Below are 19,061 nucleotides of genomic sequence, written 5' to 3'. Positions count from 1 at the left end.
ATGATGGCCTGGATTTCCACAGCATCAGGAGACTTTAGAGCAGCAAACAACTAAATTATTTTTGATACCCAAATAACAGTTAAAAGCCCAAACTCTAGGAGTTTATATTATTCTTTGTAAGACTATTGCTTGTTAGAAGAGTACAGTGTTCAATTCATGGTATTTCATGCATTTGTGCTGACTATTAAGGAAGAAATGATCATGTCTTCTTACCCTATAATGCAAATGTTAGTATGCTTGATGTTGTTCCAGAGGTCTCTCAAAGTATCCTCATTTTTAAAAATTCTTTTTCCTTTTTACTGTTCTGATTGGGTGATTTCCACTATTCTGTATTTCGGATAACTGATCTGTTCTTCTGTATTACCTAAACTGTTGTTGATTCCCTCTAGTGTATTTTTTTTTTTTTTTGCTGTACGCGGGCCTCTCACTGTTGTGGCCTCCCCCGTTGCGGAGCACAGGCTCTGGACGCGCAGGCTCCGCGGCCATGGCTCATGGGCCCAGCCGCTCCGCGGCATGTGGGATCTTCCTGGACCGGGGCACGAACCCATGTCCCCTGCATCGGCAGGCGGACTCTCAACCACTGCGCCACCAGGGAAGCCCATCCCTCTAGTGTATTTTTCATTTCAATTAGTGTATTCTTCAGTTCTGGTTGGTTCTTTCTTATATTTTCTAACTCTTTGTTGAAGTTTTCACTGTGTTCCTCCATTCTTGTCCCAAGTTACTGAGCATCTTTATGACCATTACTTTTAACTTTTTATCAGGTAAATGACTTGCCTCCCTTTCACTAGCCCCCCTCCCCAACCCTGCCCAGGGTTGTATCATTTTCTTTCTTTTAGAATATATTCCTGTCTCATTTTGCTTTGACTTTCTGTTTGTTTCTACGAATTAGATGAAATAGCTACCTCTCCTGGTCTTGAAGCTATCACCTTGTGTAGAAGCATCCCCTATGTAGATTGAATGTGCTGTGCATCTTTGGCAGGCCAGCTGGAGCTGGAGTGGGTGCAGGCTAGGGGAATTCTGGGGTATATCACATTGGGGCAGTCCACAGTGTGATTGACCTAGCTAATAAACTAACACAGTCCTGGAATGCATTAGCTGAAGCACAGTATTCAGATTAAATGCCTAAGTGTCTCAGTCAGCTCTGTACTGATCACACTAAAAATTAATCATAGTATATACATTTGTGGATACCACAATTTCAGAGAGAAAGAACAAATGGACAACATTTCGGGGGGGGGGGGAAGGGTAAGAATGCTGAAGATGGAATAAGGGTATCATATGAAATAAAACAAGATGCCAAACCAGGAGGAGGAAAGATTGGTTCGTGAGATGGAATGTAAAGATAAGACACACAATACAGTTTTCAAAAATAAAGAACCACATAGAAGAGGTATTAAAAACTGTTCTTTATAGCATTTTGGAGTAGAATCAGGCTGGTGTGTAGAAGCTTTAGGCAGAAAAACAGGTGCTTGTTCAGTAGAATAAAGAGCTTTCTAATAGTCTGAGACAAAGATGAAGTGGTCTATTTCATGAGTTAACAGGTTCCCCATCAGTATAGGCAAGTAAGCAAAGGATGGAGAAATGAGGGGTAGAAATTTTATAACAGGGTCAATGCATCAGAAGGATAATTAGACTATCACACCTTCCAAGTTCTCTCCAATCTTGAAAAAATTAATTTCTTTTAGAACTTGTGTATCAAGGACAATATGTATTTTATTATGTTATTACTCTTTCTCTAAAAGAAGATTAAACATACTCCTATTTGCATGGTGACATAACCAAATATTATTTACTATCAAATGTATAAACATAGACTCTTAACTTCTCAAAATTTAAATATCTAGCCTGAAAATCTCAATGATGAAAAACACTACAGAGAGCATTCAACTCACAATTATAGAAAGCAAAAAAACCAATGCAACTATAAGACTGAGGTGTCATGAATAAATATTTGCTATTTTTTCATATAATAAAAAACTTCATTTCTATATTTATGGATTTGGGTAAGTCATTCAGTTGGAAAAATAATTATTTAGTCCAAGAAAATGTATTTTAAAAGATTAAGTATTAAAAAATATTCAAGAAGAGATTGAAGGTATTTTAAAGAACAAGAAGTTAATACAGCCTTCCTACTACTATTGGTTTACTTTAAGCTAAGCATGATATTATTGACATATATAATTTATCTTCAGAAAATTTATGCAATACATATATTTAAACAATTTTTAGAAAAATTTTGTGGTTCATGTGTGAACAACAGACATTAGAGACTTTAGGAAACTGCTAAAAGCTTACAAGGATAGATCAATGGTCAGTAAACTTTTTCTGCAAAGTTCCAAATGGTAAATAATTTAGGCTTTATAGGCCATAGCTCTCTACTGTAACTACTCTACTACAGTAGTACAAATGCACTCACAGACAATACATCAAAAATTAGTGTAACTATATACCAATAAATCTTTATTTATGAGGCCCGAAATTTTAATTTCAATCATTTTCACATGTCACTAAATCATCTTTTTTTCCCAACCATTTAAGTATGTAAAAAACATTCTTAGCTCATGGGATGTAGAAAAACAGTTGCTGGGTCAGACTTGGCTCACAGGCCACAGTTTGCTGACCCCTGGGACAGACAGTCTTTATCTTAACTTCTAAATGAAATATGACCCACATATGCATATAACCTCTGACCAAATTCCAACACCCCATTCCCGAAGCTGAAACCCTTACAGCTGCTACCATAATAGATATAGTGAAAACACTTGGCGTTTTAAAAAACAAAAAAGAAACACACAAACACTCAGCAACAATAATAAAACTACTTCTAACAGTCCTGTAAAATGATGGTAAAGCTGATATTGGAAGATGACCTTGGAAGCAGTAGCCCAAGTCTGACCACACTGTGGCTCACCTTCTAACACCCTAAGACTCTCCACATCATTTTGATAAACATAAAAGATCAATAAGCATCCCTTCCTTAAATACTTACAGGAAAGTAAAGAATTATGATTCATTTAAACTTTTAATGTTTCTTAGATCAAGCAGCTTGTTTTTTAGTGCTGACTTAGCTGAGAACAGCAATAATAGATGAATGGGACCTTTAATTTATAACTAGGAAGGGTGGGGAGGAAAACCATTCAGAAACATATTTTTAACCTGTCTGAAGGTATTTTTGGAACACAATTCATTTAAAATTGGAAGCTACATATATTTAGCTTCTCATTTGCTGACATTTCTAAACATGCTAATTTTTTCCATGTTACAAACCAATCAAAACCAACTTTTATAGTATTTAAGAAATAAAAATATTGTCATATTTAACCCATCAACCCATCTTCCAGAAAAACTGGAAGGAAAATTAATGCCAGTTTATAACTTCCATGAGTTAAACATACTAAGTTAGAAAATAATTCTGAACACTGAATTACTCAAGACCTCTACAAAACTTACAAAAAATCAAGCAATCTGTTCCATGGATAGCTCAGAGCAGAATTTTTAAAATTTTACAAATTTATTATTATAAGAAAACCAGGTTTCAGGCTAGAGATAATAATTACAATAGTAATCATTATTGAGAGCCTATTATATACCAAGCATCAGTACTAAAAGTAACCAAAGGGACTAAATTTAAAAATATTCATAAAATTAAAAAAATTTTGAAGCTTGTTTAACACTAGGATAAGAAGACATGATCATTTCTTCCTTAATATTCAACACAAATGCATGAAATACCGTGGATTGAACACTATACTCTTCTAAAAGGGGCCATGTAAGCAAAAGTCTAACAAAAAATAATATAAACTCCTAGAGTTCAGGCTTTTAACTATTATTTGGGCATCAAAAACAATTTAGTTGTTTGCTGCTCTGAAGTCTCCTGATGCTGTGGAAATCCAGGCCATCATCAACCTAAGGACAATGTAACTACTTGACATCACAATCTCATTAATCTTCATCTGTCCTTCATATCCTGTCATTCTTTTGCAAAATGGACTCTTAAGAATGCAACTTCTCTTCACTTATCTATAAGCTGAAGGAGGAGGGTAGCGGGGTAAAAGGTCTATGGAGACTTCAGGATACCACTGGAGACCCCAAGCAATCACTTTACTCAGCCTAGTGTGCTACATTACAGCTATTGTGTTTGACATGTAAATATGACATAGCAGGAAGTAGGATAAAGTGAATCTTGAGTTATGTGTCTCACTTCCCTTGCTGAAGCCCCAGGAAGCTCCAGCTTTAGTTTCCCCAGACTATATGAAACTGAAATATTGTCCAAAAAAGACACGAAAAATGTGCAACATATGGGTCATATAATGATATCAATTTCACTCCTCTACATAGGTGCAAAATTAACACTTTCAAGCTAATTCAAGCCAAGAATTCTCTCCCTTCCAATATACTAACTTAAGGTCATCATGACATAGAGGTTGTGCGTTAATAGGCAAAAGGACTGTAAAGTAAGCTAGCTAACTTACAAGGCCAAACACCTGAATTAAATGTAGCCAAAGTTAGACTAAATGCATTATTTCTTTCACACTAGAACAGTCCTTTTTCTTTCCAGTTTTAAGCCAAAAACAAAATCTCTACCTTTCAGTATAAGCACAGGAAATTTACTTTAATTCTCCTGTTGCCTATTCTCTTCCTACTACTGTTTCCTCCAGACAAGACAGGTGGTGAAAACTATGTCTATTCATTTCATAAAAGGAAGTTGTTTTTTTTTTTTTAAATCATCTCTTAAGACTGCTTTGTTTCTAATGGCACATTCAGGGCACAGTTTGAACACCATGTTCTAATCACACATGTGCTGAAACTTTTTTTTATAGTGCTATTAAACAATACACAAATAATGCTGTATAATAGTTCAGAGAAAAAAATCTAGAAAATATACTTCTGATAGTTTATACCATCTGAGTAATAAAAGAAGTACAGTTAACAAAAAATTCACACTACACATGAATATGGAATTCTACCTGAAATAGAAAATGATTAAAATATTTTTTACAAAAATCACTGATTATTTAAAGTAGTATTTTTTGTACAATTACAGAACATATGCAGAATTTAGACCATGGTTCAATGTACTAAATTCAAAGTTGTACTTGAAAGCAGAGCATATAATTTGATGATCTTGAAGGCACTGCTTTACCACTTAAAAATACTTTTTCCATTTACCAATTTTATGTTTTACTGCCAGTCATAATTATATTATTTCATCTATTAAAAATTAAACATTATAAATTTTGAAAAATTTGAATAAATTAAAAAGGCCTTTAGATCCCCTGAACTAGAAAATTGAGTCTTTGTATCTAATTACAAACACTTTCAATATCTTAATTTAAATGTGCTCATCCAAGATTAGCTGGTTAAAAAAAGTTGGATTCCTAATTTTTAAAACTAATCAATGTATGTACATGTATGTATATATATGAACATGTGTGTATATATATGATGCATGCATATACACATACAAGCATACATATAAATACACATATATATATGTGTGTGTTTGTATATGTTTGCACTTCTCTCTGAAGCCTCCTGAAGCAAAGGTTAATCAGTCAAAAGATGTTACCAGTGTGTAATAATATTGGTACTTAAACACTTATTTTGGACAATTAGGTGGTTTGAGAACCAAGGTATTAAAGGTAACATTTTATAAAGGATCAAAAATATGACTAGAATTTTGGCAAGATATTTTCCAAACTTTAATTTCTCAAACTGTGATATTGGAGACTGTCACTTATGAGCTGACATAATAAAACACAGCATCTGCCTTCTAAGGCAAATATTATTAGCAAGCAAGAAACATATTAAAAACAATGCAAAAAGAAATGTAAAAAAGAACCACTTCCATCCCTTCAATCTCCCACCTTTGGAGACAAGTTCTGCCCATAATCCAGTCAATCATTTTCTCCAAGAGAGCCAAGATATCCACAGACTAAAGTATCCCAAAAGGAATGGAAGTCATCTACCATTATCTTTGGGGTTTTGACGTATTCTAAGATGAGGCTGAAAAAAGGTGCAAAACCTTAGAGTGGCCCAAGATAACTTATTATCTCTAGGTTTATATTAAAAATTTCTTGGGGTCTTTTGTATCAGGTAGAGGTAAAACCTAGGATAAATTTCACCTTACTGCAAAATACAACAGTTGGGGTTCAATCTAGGTCTTACAGAGGGAAAAGTAAGCAAAAGAGGTAAGTCAACAATTCTACTGTATTAAATAAATAATAGGCTTACTACATGTTATACATATAAAGAACATGAAAAATGTATCTTTTAAATAAAGGAGTTTAAATTCATTTATTCTTTTCTATTTTAAGAGAGATTATATGTATAACTTGAAGAAAGATATATCTGGACAAGGCAAGGCAGAGAAATGCTCCATCTGTGAAAAGATAGAATCCACAGAAAAGGACATTTCAAAGGAGCAGGTCTGTAGCCAATCAAATGACTGGCAAAGATAAGTTGGTCTCTATGAAAGTTGGAAGTTGTTCTTAGTGCCCAGAAGAGAACTCACATAGGGGTTGGGGAAGAAGCTGAAGAGCACTGTGGTAGAAAGAATTTTGCTCAGCCACAAGATTCTGGTCCTCTGCTAGACACACACCTTCTCCCAGTTATTCCATCAAATGTTGGACTAGATGTTATTGGGAAGGGCTTTTGCAAATGTAATGAAGATCCTGAACCAGCTGACTTGAAAGTAGAGAGATTTTTCTTGGTGGGCCTAACTTGATCAGGTGAGACTTCAAAAGAGACTAGGCTTTTCCGAGCAATAGAAATTTAAAGCATAAGATGGATAAAATATGATGGAGATTCTCCATTGCTGTCTTTGAAGATGGAAGGGACCACGTATGTGGGTCTCTAGGAGCTGAGAGTGGCCCAGCTGACATCTAGTAAGGAAATTCAGTCCTTAGGTCTACAGTCACAAGAGTGAATTCTGCCACAATCACGTGAGCTTAGAAGAGGAATACCAGCTCCTGATGAGAACGGTCGGCCAACACCTTGTTGAGTCCCTGAGCAGACAACCCCATCACGCCACGCCCAGATTTTGACCTACGTACAGAAACACTAATAAACGAGCATTGTGTGAAGCTGTTAAATTCGAGGTAATCTGTTACACAGCAAGACAAAATTAGTACAAGCACTAAACAAGCTAAATCATACAGCTTGATTTAGAAGAAACCAAGAGGTTTACTATAAGCCCAAAGTCCTACTTCAAGAAATGTGTCTAACATCAAAGATATACAATATTAAGAAACCAAAGAAGGCCACTATTAGATTAGACGTTGTAGAGAAAAAAACCTAAGAAATTTTAGAGCTCATTAGCCATGGGGTAACCAGGAGACAAATGTCATAAAAATACAATGTATATTTACCTGGATAAAGATGATTCTTGGATTCATTGAAACCAAAAGGTGGGATTAGGTAATCTTTAAGGTCTCTTTCAGCACTTTCTGTAATTCTTGTCAAGACACAATTCTATCTTTTTTATAGACATCAGAGATGTCTGGGCACCAACCCAGAGCCTACAAATGCTCATAACTTACCTAGCTTCTTGTAAGACACTGCAGCAGAAAGGGCACAATTTAACTTATTAAGGTTCAAAACTTCCTTACCTGCATTTGACCAAGGGACTTTATCACACAGCGAAATACCTTCCCACATAAAACCTCTTTTCATATCTTCAAAAAGATGATTTCTTTCAAAATCCCACTGTTAAAACTGCAAGTTTGTATATATGTGCACAGGGAGGGAGGAGCTCATAAGGTCATGGACATGAGGCAATAACAGCAACAAAAAAATGAGAAACTGGTTCACGCCCTGGGAGTAAATTTTTACTCTCAGTTTAGATCATTAAGTATAAATTAGGCACTTAAAAGTTAAGTGAATTCATTTATTAAAATATGACTTGGGGAAAAATAGTGGTAGCAATAGCTTGAAAGTGTTAATTTTGCACCTATGTAGATTAATTTAAGCCTAAGTAACTTCTTAAGAGAAATAAAATCCATTGTCATTTTTATTCTAATTACTCTGAAAGCAACTGATAGGCCAGGACTCCTAGAAAGTTGTTGAAAATAACTTGAGTCTAACTAGTAGTAAATAGCCGGAAGCTTACCTTAAAATGAATGAAAATGTTAAAAAGTTCTCAAAATAAATCAGATGAAACACAAAAAGAATTTCAGAACTTAAATACTCTAGGGAAATATACTAAGAATTTAATGCAACAATGGGGGAGGGAAAACTCAAGGGGTTACAAAATAGTTTCATTAATACCAAACATAAGTAATAAAAACATAAACAAAATCTTTTCTCAGTTCTCTTCATTTCCTTTAATCTTTCAGTATCCTCTAAATGACAAACTGATTAGAAAGTAATTTGACAGAAAAAAACCCCCCAAAACCAAAAATCCCCAACATAATCAAACGATCCAGTTCTTGATTTTAAAATGCCCAGACTGCCTTCTTTCTTACCTTGTCTATCCTATCTGGACGGTTAGTAGCTGCCAGGATTGTCACATCCTTTAGCTGTTCAATGCCATCCATTTCTGTCAAGAGCTGAGCCAAAACACGATCAGCTACATTCCCGGCACCTGATGAACTGATTTTTAAAAATACAGTTTTAAAAATCTGTTTATCTATCCCCAAATACTCTACTATTTTTAAAAGATCGTATATTCTATAACAAGAAACACTGTCTTTTTCAAAACATAAAATGCATGCTTCAGAATTCATTACTTGTTGAATTAGATCCAAGAACTAACTATATTAAATCATTTCTTTTCCTCCATCAACAACCATGATTATTTTCTCTCCAATAATGAAATGCTAAGAGTGTCAAATATAAAAGATCTGGGAAGTAAGATATAAGATTATTTTTAAAAGTTCATCAAATATGTAATTATTTAACTTAATCAATATTTACATTTTATATGGCAAATAAACGGACAGAAATTGGGAATAAGAAAATGAATAAGATACAGACTCATTCTCACATGAACCTTAGAGCCTATGCGAGACAGAAAACTCTTTACAAACCTATAGCAAACGGGATATTTCTGACCTATCTTGATATTTTAAAATATTAAGAATATTTTAAAAACACATCAGCAGGTAGGGCGTCATCACAATACCCATATCTGGAGAAATAGGGGAAAAAAAACCATTTTATTTTGTTCCTTTTGTTCATGCACCAGGTCAATTACAAAGCTACTCCTGAACAAACTACACCTTAATTTAATCTCATTTCCTTGATCACAAAAAATTACTGAATATTGATTTTTAAGAAGTAAACTCAACAGGTCTTAATAGTGAACAAAACCCTGATATTACACAATCAAGGCCCCACAATAATAATTCTCATTAGCACTAGCTGGGATTTACTAAGCTCTGTTCAGAATTGGGAAATATATAATAAACATCTAGGTGGACAATTACAGAGTGAAACAGCATTGTAAGTATATTAAACATATAAATTCAATCAGATGCAGTTGAGAGTGGGAGGGGGGAGAAGAGGGAAAGAGGATAGAAGAGACACACCCCATACCTTTGTCTTAGCACCCATGACAGCAAGTACACCTTAGTATAATCATCACATAATATATTTAATAATAAGGTAATCAGGATCTCTAAATAAAAGAATTTAGATCTCAGTGTGCATTACAACTTCAAAAACTTGACACAAAGGAGAGTAGCCTCTAAGTCACACTAATCAGACATACATGATGTTGTTACACAAATCATACTGTCAATTAAATTAAATGGTTAGTCCTTCCAGGTTGTTACATAAATTACACTGTCAATTTATTAAATGGTCCTTCCCATTGTCAGAAAGTTTGGGACCAAGCAAGGAGCATCTGGGAAGCCACTGAGATTTGTCTTGGTTAACATTAATTCCTGCAAGTAACCAGCTGGCTGGTGCATGGATTTGCTGATCTGGGTCTACTTAAGATTTAACATTTTGAATAAATAGATTATATATCTTTCCAAAAATGCTTCAAAATATAACTTTTCCAAATGTTAGATAGGAACATTGCTAGCAAAAGCTCTATGGGCTCCTTCATGATGACTGCAAGCATATAAGTATTTAAGGATGCCAACAGATTACATCCAAGGCCTTTAATTGTATCTACTTTGCTAATTAGTTGTGATCCTACACTACAAGGGGCAAAGGAAGGTCACAGGAACAGGTCTTGGGAGAGTCAAGGTGGGCTGTCCAGAGGTGATGGCTTCTAACCTACAACCTGAAAAATGAGTGGGGGCCAGACCAGCAAAGAAAAAGATAGGGAAGAGAGAGAATACAGAACACTGAAAATGGAAAACAGTTCAGAGTAGCACAGCATAGCAGTAACATAAAAATGTAAAATATTAGCAGAGAAAGATAAACCAAGGCTGGATGTCAAAGGCTTTGTTATCCAAATTACCAAATTACTAAGTTTAGATTTTGTCCTAAAGTTGATGGGAAGTTTCAGGTAGAGACATGACAAGATCAGATTTATGTTTTTGAGGACTACAGCAGCTACAGTATAGGAAACAGATCACAAAAGGGCAGTTTTGGTATGTTTTCCAGTCCAGTATATAAGAATCTTAGAAGGCTCTACTTCCTCCTAATAACAAGTAAAAAGCTCTATAAACTGAAAAATTAACAATTCTTTTTAGATCCCTCAGAAATGTGAGATCACAGGTACCTTAATCCATTCAGGTTGCTATAACAAAACACCACAGACTAGGTGGTTTATAAACAACAGAAGTTCATTTCTCACAGTCTGGAGGCTGGTAAGATGAAGAGGCCAGCATGGTCAGATGAGGACTCTTTTCCCCTGGCTGGTAACCGACACCTCCTCACTGTGTCCTCACTTACCACTATATTTCTGAAGTCCTATTTGCCACAGTTCCTGTTACCCAGTAAATCATGTCTATCAAGAAAAAACTATAAGGCATACTAAAAGGCAAACAAACGCAGTTGGAAGAAAGTGAGAAAGCATCAGAACCAGAGAACCAGCAGGAACACTGGAATTATCACACCAGTAATTTTTTTAAACTATGACTAATATGCTAAGGGCTCTAGTGGACAAAGTAGACAACACACAAGAAAGGGGCAACATAAGCAGAGAAATGGAAATTCTAAGGCTCAAAAAGAATTCTAAGGTTGTTACAACACTATAACAGAAATAAAGAATGCCTTTATTGGGCTCATTAGCAGATTAGACATGGCTGAGGAAAGAATCTCTCCACTTAAGTATGAGTCAATAGAAACATCCAAAACGGAAAAGGAAAGAGAAAAAAAGACTGAAGAAAACAGTGAAAAAGAAAAACAAAAAGAAAAAAGAAACAGAAAAGAAAATCCAAGAACTGTGGACAACAAAAAAATATGTAATATATGGGTACCTAAAACACCAAAAGGAGAAGACAGGTAGAATAGAAAAACTATCTGAAGCCATAATGACTGAGAATTTCCCCAAATTAATGTCTGACACCAAGATCCAAGAAGCCCAGAGAACATCAAGTAGGAAAAATGCCAAAAAGCTACACCTAGGCATATCATATTCAAACAATAGAAAATCAAAGATAAAGAAAAAATCTTGAAAGTAGCTAGAGGACAAAAACACTTCACTACAGAGGCACAAAGATAAGAATTACATTGAATGACTCCTCAGAAAATATGTCAGCAAGGAGAGTAGAATGAATCCCCATAGGAATGTTATACTACCTAGCACTGGAGAGAGTTACACATACACCAAAAAAAAAAAAAAAATTAACCTAACAGCGTTACTAGATAATGATAAAGTTCTAATTTTTGTGACCTACCTAAAGGAATTTGTGTAACATAACTAAATAGCTTCAAGTGAATGGCACACTTCCATCAAAAGAAAAAATCCTGGGCCCATGCCACATCTAAATCTTATGTCTGCTATTGCTTGCTTTGCCTTCTCCTAATAGGAACTATATTCAAATAATGTCAGAACCCATCCTTAACTATGTTATGTACACTCTCCCTTCTTCCTCCAGTGAATTAGTAAGACTGCTAGATGTCTTACTGGTAAGTATGAATGTATTAGCCGAACTTCCTGAGAAGTAAAAAAAAATAGCTACTAGGTTTTGTTTCAGATCAGGCAAACATCGTTGTGGTACAGTGAGAGAAGAATGAGAGGAAAAATGAGGGGAGTAATTTTATTAGAAAGTGCAACAATTCATTCAATTCAATTCAACTCATTTATTCAATAAACATTCACTGCCTAGCAGGCCAGACATGGCTTTAGGAAATGGGAATGAAAACACTAAGATGGCAGTCCCTACTTCCTCAAGGACCTTAGAGTCTAGCAGGGAGAAAGAAAACTCCACATTCATTTGCTTTTCCAAAATAAGTAACACAGAATATTTCCTGAAAGACTGATTCAAGAACTCTGGATAACATTTGCTTTCAGTTTAAATCAAGAACTTGGACAGAATAAACGTAACTAAATAAAACTAGATTAAGATAACTGATTTACCCCATCAGTAATGAAGAAGTGGCTCTAACTTATAATCATGAATGCTCATACTATATAGAACATCTAGAATCTTTTATAGAAAGGAGAGCAATCTTATAGTTATCAAAGTTAGGTTTAGCCAGGGCTAGTACTGAATCTGAGCACCATTCAATACAAACTTTCCTACATGGTAACATTTGAAAGAAAAATTAAACAATGATGTTAAGAGGCTAAAAAATGAGTAAGTTTAACAAATAACACAGATTTATTATTATTAAAATCCACATATTGGTTTTAACTCTTCAAACTTTATTAAAAAATTTGAATACATTTGAAGGCATTTCAAATTTACAAAAATTTTCATCATATAATTTGAACATATTTCAGTATCTTATAACCTTGGATTAATGTTTTGAACATAAATCATTGTAGAAAATAACAGACTTAAAGATGAAAGGATGTCACATACAAGCTTCATTACAAGCACTTTTTACATGAGAGCTTATCAGGGGAAACAAAAACAAAAACTATACAACAGTCTTTCAGTTTGAATTTAAGTCATAGGTAAGAAAAAGAAAATTAAGGGGCTTTTTAAATGCCATTTTTAGATGCTGAAAGCACACTGACGCACCACCACATTCTATTAACATAAACTAATCTAAAGTTAAGAATGGGTAAAACATTTCACGAATAGAAAAATAACCATTACCATAATCGCTTTAGACACTGAACCTGAACAATAAGCATTAGATATGGAGTCCACAAAAGAAACGGAACAATTAAGTCCAAGATACACTGTTATCAACAAAAGCATAATATTGAATATATACATCCTTAATTCACCCATTCCTCAAAACCCTATACCCTACAAATAAAAAGATAAATAGGAAAAGATTTTTCCTATTTTTTCATTTAGCCTTTATCCCTTCTACTTTTTAGTTCCCTCTTAAGAAGAGGAAGGATGCTAGGGAATTAGAATCTGAAACAATGTTAAATTAAGATGTAATCTGGACAGGGATGGGACTGAGATAATTAAAAACAAAAATTCACCTGAATTGTATTAAAAAAAAAAAGAAAAAAACAGAGAAATTTAAAAGTGGTGAATTTCAGCAGGGATCTGGGATCCATAAGAAAAATTCTAAACCTAAAAATTATAATAACTAAAATTAAGAATTAAAAAGATGAATGTAATAGTAGATTAAACAGAACACAGGATCCTTAAACTGGAAGGTAGGTCAGTAGAAAATATCCAAACTGATGCACAAAGAGAAAAAAAGAATGAAAATAGTAAAAATACATATAGAACCCAGTGGAAAGCCTAAGAAACGTATAACTGCAGTCTCATAAGGAGAGAAGTGAGAGAATCAAATAGAAGCCATATCTTAGGAAACACAACCTGAGAATTTCCCAAAATCATCAAAAGTAATCGAAGGCATCAAGAATGGGCTCGGGATTCTCAAATGCTAAAGCCAATAAAATTATTACTAACTAAAGATAAAAAGTCTGTGATCAACATTTAAAGTGATCAACAAAAAAGTTTTCTTTGCAAAATGATTTCTGTACAGTGGTTAAAATTAAAAGAGTTACAAACATGATACTTCTGAGTCCTAAGTATCAACTTCCCTAATGAGAGAAACTGTAGATTTTATGAGGCCATCTGTTTGCATAGATACTGTTCACTCACTGAAAATGTTAAGAATACATACAAGTGTTCCAGGTCCTATTTTGCTTTTTCTTTCTTTACCTGATCCTGACAAGCCCAATGTGAATTTCTTTTAAAATGAATTGCCATGATTAGGAAACCTATATACTTGTGAAGGAGCTGGTTTTCCTTGAAGCAGTGAGTATAACCATCTAAAGGAAAATGAGTTTGGGGCAGGAGGAAACAGATACAATATTTATTTTTTATTTTCCCTGTTTTTCTAAGGTTCAGGCAGAATATGAATTATACTCTGATCAAATACCTTGAAGATGATAACACTACGGGAACAATAATTACAGTTCTGGCTCCTTGATAGACACTTCTTTAAAATAAAAAAAAAATTTAAAGGAGAGACAATTTTTATATATTTAAAAAGTCCAGCAAGAGAACAAATGCTTAAGCAAGTTATAATCCATGAAAAATAAAATCACATGGAAGACTAGTTTTGGGGTATTTTTGGGTTTTTAAAATTTTTTAATTCATGTATAACTGATTTACAATGTGTTAGTTTCAGGTATACACCAAAGTGATTCAGTTTTATATATATACTTATATATTTTGTATTATTTATAATTATAATTACTTTATAATATAATTTAATAATTATAAAATAACTGTAATTTTATATATAATATAGTTATATAAAATGAAATATAAAATTATATTAATTCTATATTGTATTATATTTAACATATTTATATAATTTTATATTATATTAATATATTTAATAATTTTATATATTTATGATTTTATATTAATTTAATATTATTTATATGTGTAACATTCTTTTTCAGATTCTTTTCCTTTATAGGTTATTACAAAAATATTGAGTATAGTTCTCTGTGTTATACAGTAGGTCCTTGTTGGTTATCTATTTCATATTTAGTAGTGTGTATATGTTAATCCCAAACTCCCTCCCCTCCTTTTCCCCTTTGGTAACCATAAGTTCATTTTCTATGTCTGTGGGTCTATTTCTGTTTTGTATATAAGTTCATTTGTATCTTTTTTTTAGATTCCATATATAAGCTATTTATCATATGATATTTGTCTTTTTCTGACTTACTTCACTTAGTATGATAAATTTCTATGTCCATCCATGTTGTTGCAAATGGCATTGTTTCATTCTTTTTTATGGCTGAGTAATATTCAGAAATATATGCCAAGAAACTCAGAAAGTGAAAGCAAAAATCATTTGATGAATGTCAAGAATCTATAATGCCTTGAATATTCTAGCTGACCACTTCACGATAAACTATGCTGTCAGATTATGATCTATATTCAGCTTGAACCTAATAGTAAATAAATTTTTTTAGATTAACAACATACCCTATAAAAGCAGACAGACATATATAATGAGTTATCTTCACATGCTGTCCTAGAGCTGTGCAAGCTGCATGTGCGCTGAATAACTGCAGCTTTGTATAAAGTGTTAACACAGAAAATGACATAAAAGTATGTATTTTTCCGTCTTGCCATGATTTCCCAGTAGAAATTCCAAGCTAACATAGGCAACACTCATTTGTATAGTTTTGACTCAAACACAGTATTAGAGAAACAAGTGATTCTTAAACTCACAGTTCAATTTACCCTATGCCAAAAGCAATTTTTTTTTTTTTTTTTTTTCCTTTTTGCGGTATGTGGGCCTCTCACTGTTGTGGCCTCTCCCGTTGCGGAGCGCAGGCTCCGGATGCGCAGGCCCATCGGCCATGGCTCACGGGCCCAGCCACTCCGCGGCACATGGGATCCTCCCAGACCGGGGCACGAACCCGTATCCCCTGCATCGGCAGGCGGACTCCCAACCACCGCGCCACCAGGGAGGCCCCCAAAAGCAATTTTTGAAGGGAATTTTTTCACAATCTTGGATGTCCCCAGGTTATTGTTATAAACATAATCCAACAAAAGAAAAATAAGGAAAATTAATATATGTAAGTTCAAACTTATTCAAGCTAAAAATTAAAGCAGAGAAAATGCTTCTAAACATGTGTCATTTTCTTAAGTACCATAGAGCTAGAAATGGTGACAACAAAAACTAAAGTTCTATAGTAATCATAATATATAATTATACAACATAAAGGTTTTAAAATCATTCCAGTAAAATCTTCATTGATTAGTACTCATTGGGAAGCTTACTTTGAATTTGGGAAAGAGCTTTGATAATCAGTAAGCTTGGGTTCAGTTAGTAAGCCTTACCATTATTTTTTTTTGTAATCTGGAGGAAGAGTTACTTAACCTCTCTGAGACTCAGTTTTCTCAATCAAACATGGAAAGACTCATACCACCCTCAAAATTAAATAAAATGTATAAAGGATCTACTGATACTTAGCACAAAGGAAATGTCAATAGATAACAGTTTTAAGCATTATCATTATAATTATCACCAGTATACCTGGCTTAATGAAGAGATCTCTATAACCTTTTACAAGTTATCCTAACAAATTAAACTGAAAAAGGAGTGTCTGGCACATAAACCTTACTGAAATAAAGCATGAACGTGATATATGATTGAAGATTTTCAGAAGCCAGGATAGTACAGGTCAGCAGATACATGCAGATTCACATTGCCAGCTCTCTACTGAGCTTTACTTAAAACATGGTAGAAAGTATCAAACTTCCTTAAGTTCTTCCATGAAAGCCACCAACATAATTCTAAGATAAAAACTACTCCTCTTAAGCCCTTTGTAACTATGCCCAAAACAGTGAGCCTGATAAATAAACTGCTAAAAGACACTTTGTTTATACAAGATGCATTAGTAGGAGCCTGCTATGCCCTGGCAATGAGAATTCTTCTTATTTCGTTAGCTGCTCAAATGTAGTGACAATTTGGCTCCTCAGGGTCCTCAAGGAACAATTTATTTTGAACAGCAAAAAGTTCCAGATGAGGAGACCTTTATACTTTCTCAGATATTTTTATACTTGAAAAATGACTTTTTAAAAAACGGCAAACCTTCTAAAACAGAAAAAAAACAGAATATACTGTAAGACTTTGTGCTCAGATGCAGAAATGAAATAGAGTGAGAAGAAAATCTCCACTTCCCTGGTTTCTTAGATCTATACCGAAAGAAGTTCTCTTCATCTGTTTTTTCTTTTTTTTTTTTTTTTTTTTTTGCAGTACGTGGGCCTCTCACCGTTGTGGCCTCTCCCTTGCGGAGCACAGGCTCCGGACGCGCAGGCTCAGCGGCCATGGCTCACGGGCCCAGCCGCTCCACGGCATGTGGGATCCTCCCGGACCGGGGCACGAACCCGTGTCCCCTGCATCGGCAGGCGGACTCTCAACCACTGCGCCACCAGGGAGGCCCCATCTGTTTTTTCTATCCTCTTTTTGTATCTTCTAAATGAACTTTTTCTGGGGGGGGCGGGCACGGGGGGGAAGTGGGGGATAGGTGGATACTGACTCAGGCTCTTGATTTATAACCCTCTGTGACTACAGACACATAGGATTTGGAACCCTGTGATTTGCATGCTTGCTTACTTGAGAAAAGACTCAATTTGATCCCCCTACAATAAAATAAGTGTGATTGAATGGCCTTCTGGCAGAGGGTAATGCGGTGATCTTTCTACAAAATTAATTAGTATACCAAGGACGTACATAGTCTTTCAAAATGTTGTGCCACTGATCTAATAAGCATGATCTTCATTACTGTTGCTATCCTCTATTATCCTTTGAATACTGTTGCTATCAGCTACATTAAAAAGAACATTTATCCTTTCTGTACCCTCAGCACAACTGACAAAGTTTTGTGAGTCTAGACTCACTTTTAAAGTTAGTGTGTACAAAAACTACTGAATTTTTTTGAAAAACGCATCACTTAGCACTTCCTTAATTCTTTTTGGAGCTCTTTGACAGGTGAATGTATTCCAAAGCTTACAAATGATTCTTTATGAAGATGTTGATGCTTCTATGAACGTAATGCAGGTGACAAAATTCCAAAAGACAGCCTCAGTGTTTAATTTTAAAATAAAATTGGTTCACAAATGACACTAAAACATGGTGAAATCATACTCTGCTAACAACCAGCTGAGTGAACCTAATCTCTGGTCTCTCTGAGGCTTCATTCCCTTATTCAAAAACTAAATGTCTGGGTTTTAGCAGAGAGTGCCTTCTCTGCTAGGCACTGTGCTGGACATCTGAGGTAAGAGGATGAAGATGTTACTGTTCCCTTGAGGATTTCATAATTATTGGCATGTATGAATGAGGGAGTTAAATTAGATAAGACATATATACAGGTCTTTCTAGTTTAAAAATTCTGTGTTGGTAACACGGAGCACGTAACTTATTTAATTCATTATTTTTTTTTAAATTGGAGTATAATTGCTTTACAGTGTTGTGTTAGTTTCTGCTGAACAATGAAGTGAATCAACTATTTGTATACATATATCCCTTCCTTGTATTCAGAAATGTATTGATCTAGTCAAGTACCGTTAAACAGAAAGAGGTGAAGCTCATACTGGTCTAATTTGCTACTTGCTGCAGAGAAACTGGTGGCTATAATTAATGTTGAAGATAAGGTGAAGGGAATTCTTTGGATTCCCATTATTCATGTTGCCTTTGCCCTTTATTTCCACAGATCACTGATAGCTAGCTGGAGTAGCATAGTGAAACTGTTTTATGGACTGAGAAATATTCTTGGCTGACTTTCAAAGCCGCAGTAGGAAACAAAATCCATAAAACTGACATCCTAGGAAATCAAGACCAACTCCAAGTTTAAGAACAAATGTATAATCACTAACATAATGAAATGATTTTATAAAACTTTATTATCTGCTAGAGATAGGCAACACAACAATGGAAAAAATGTTCAGCTATAGAAAGTACTGAAATTAGACGTTTCCAAAAGATTAATTTTCTTTTCCCTTCGGAAGTCAAGCCCCTTTTCCAAATTATCCCTGTTCAAAAGTCAG

General features: G+C 34.5%; 1 protein-coding gene across 2 annotated transcripts in view; it reads right to left on the bottom strand.

Moving 5' to 3' along the window:
• AFG2A (AFG2 AAA ATPase homolog A) overlaps nt 1-19,061 on the bottom strand; it is a 348,297-nt gene that overhangs the window by 227,575 nt on the left and 101,661 nt on the right. For both annotated transcript variants that reach the window (XM_060105705.1, XM_060105706.1), the window contains exon 14: nt 8,466-8,592. In XM_060105705.1, the coding sequence (XP_059961688.1) occupies nt 8,466-8,592 (127 nt within the window). The remainder of the gene's footprint in view (nt 1-8,465; nt 8,593-19,061) is intronic.

The sequence above is a fragment of the Mesoplodon densirostris genome, chromosome 1 (assembly GCF_025265405.1).
Source record: "Mesoplodon densirostris isolate mMesDen1 chromosome 1, mMesDen1 primary haplotype, whole genome shotgun sequence".
NCBI lineage: Eukaryota > Metazoa > Chordata > Mammalia > Artiodactyla > Ziphiidae > Mesoplodon > Mesoplodon densirostris.
The sequence above is the reverse complement of the archived record's forward strand: the minus strand, read 5'-3'. Positions and strand labels throughout refer to the sequence as shown.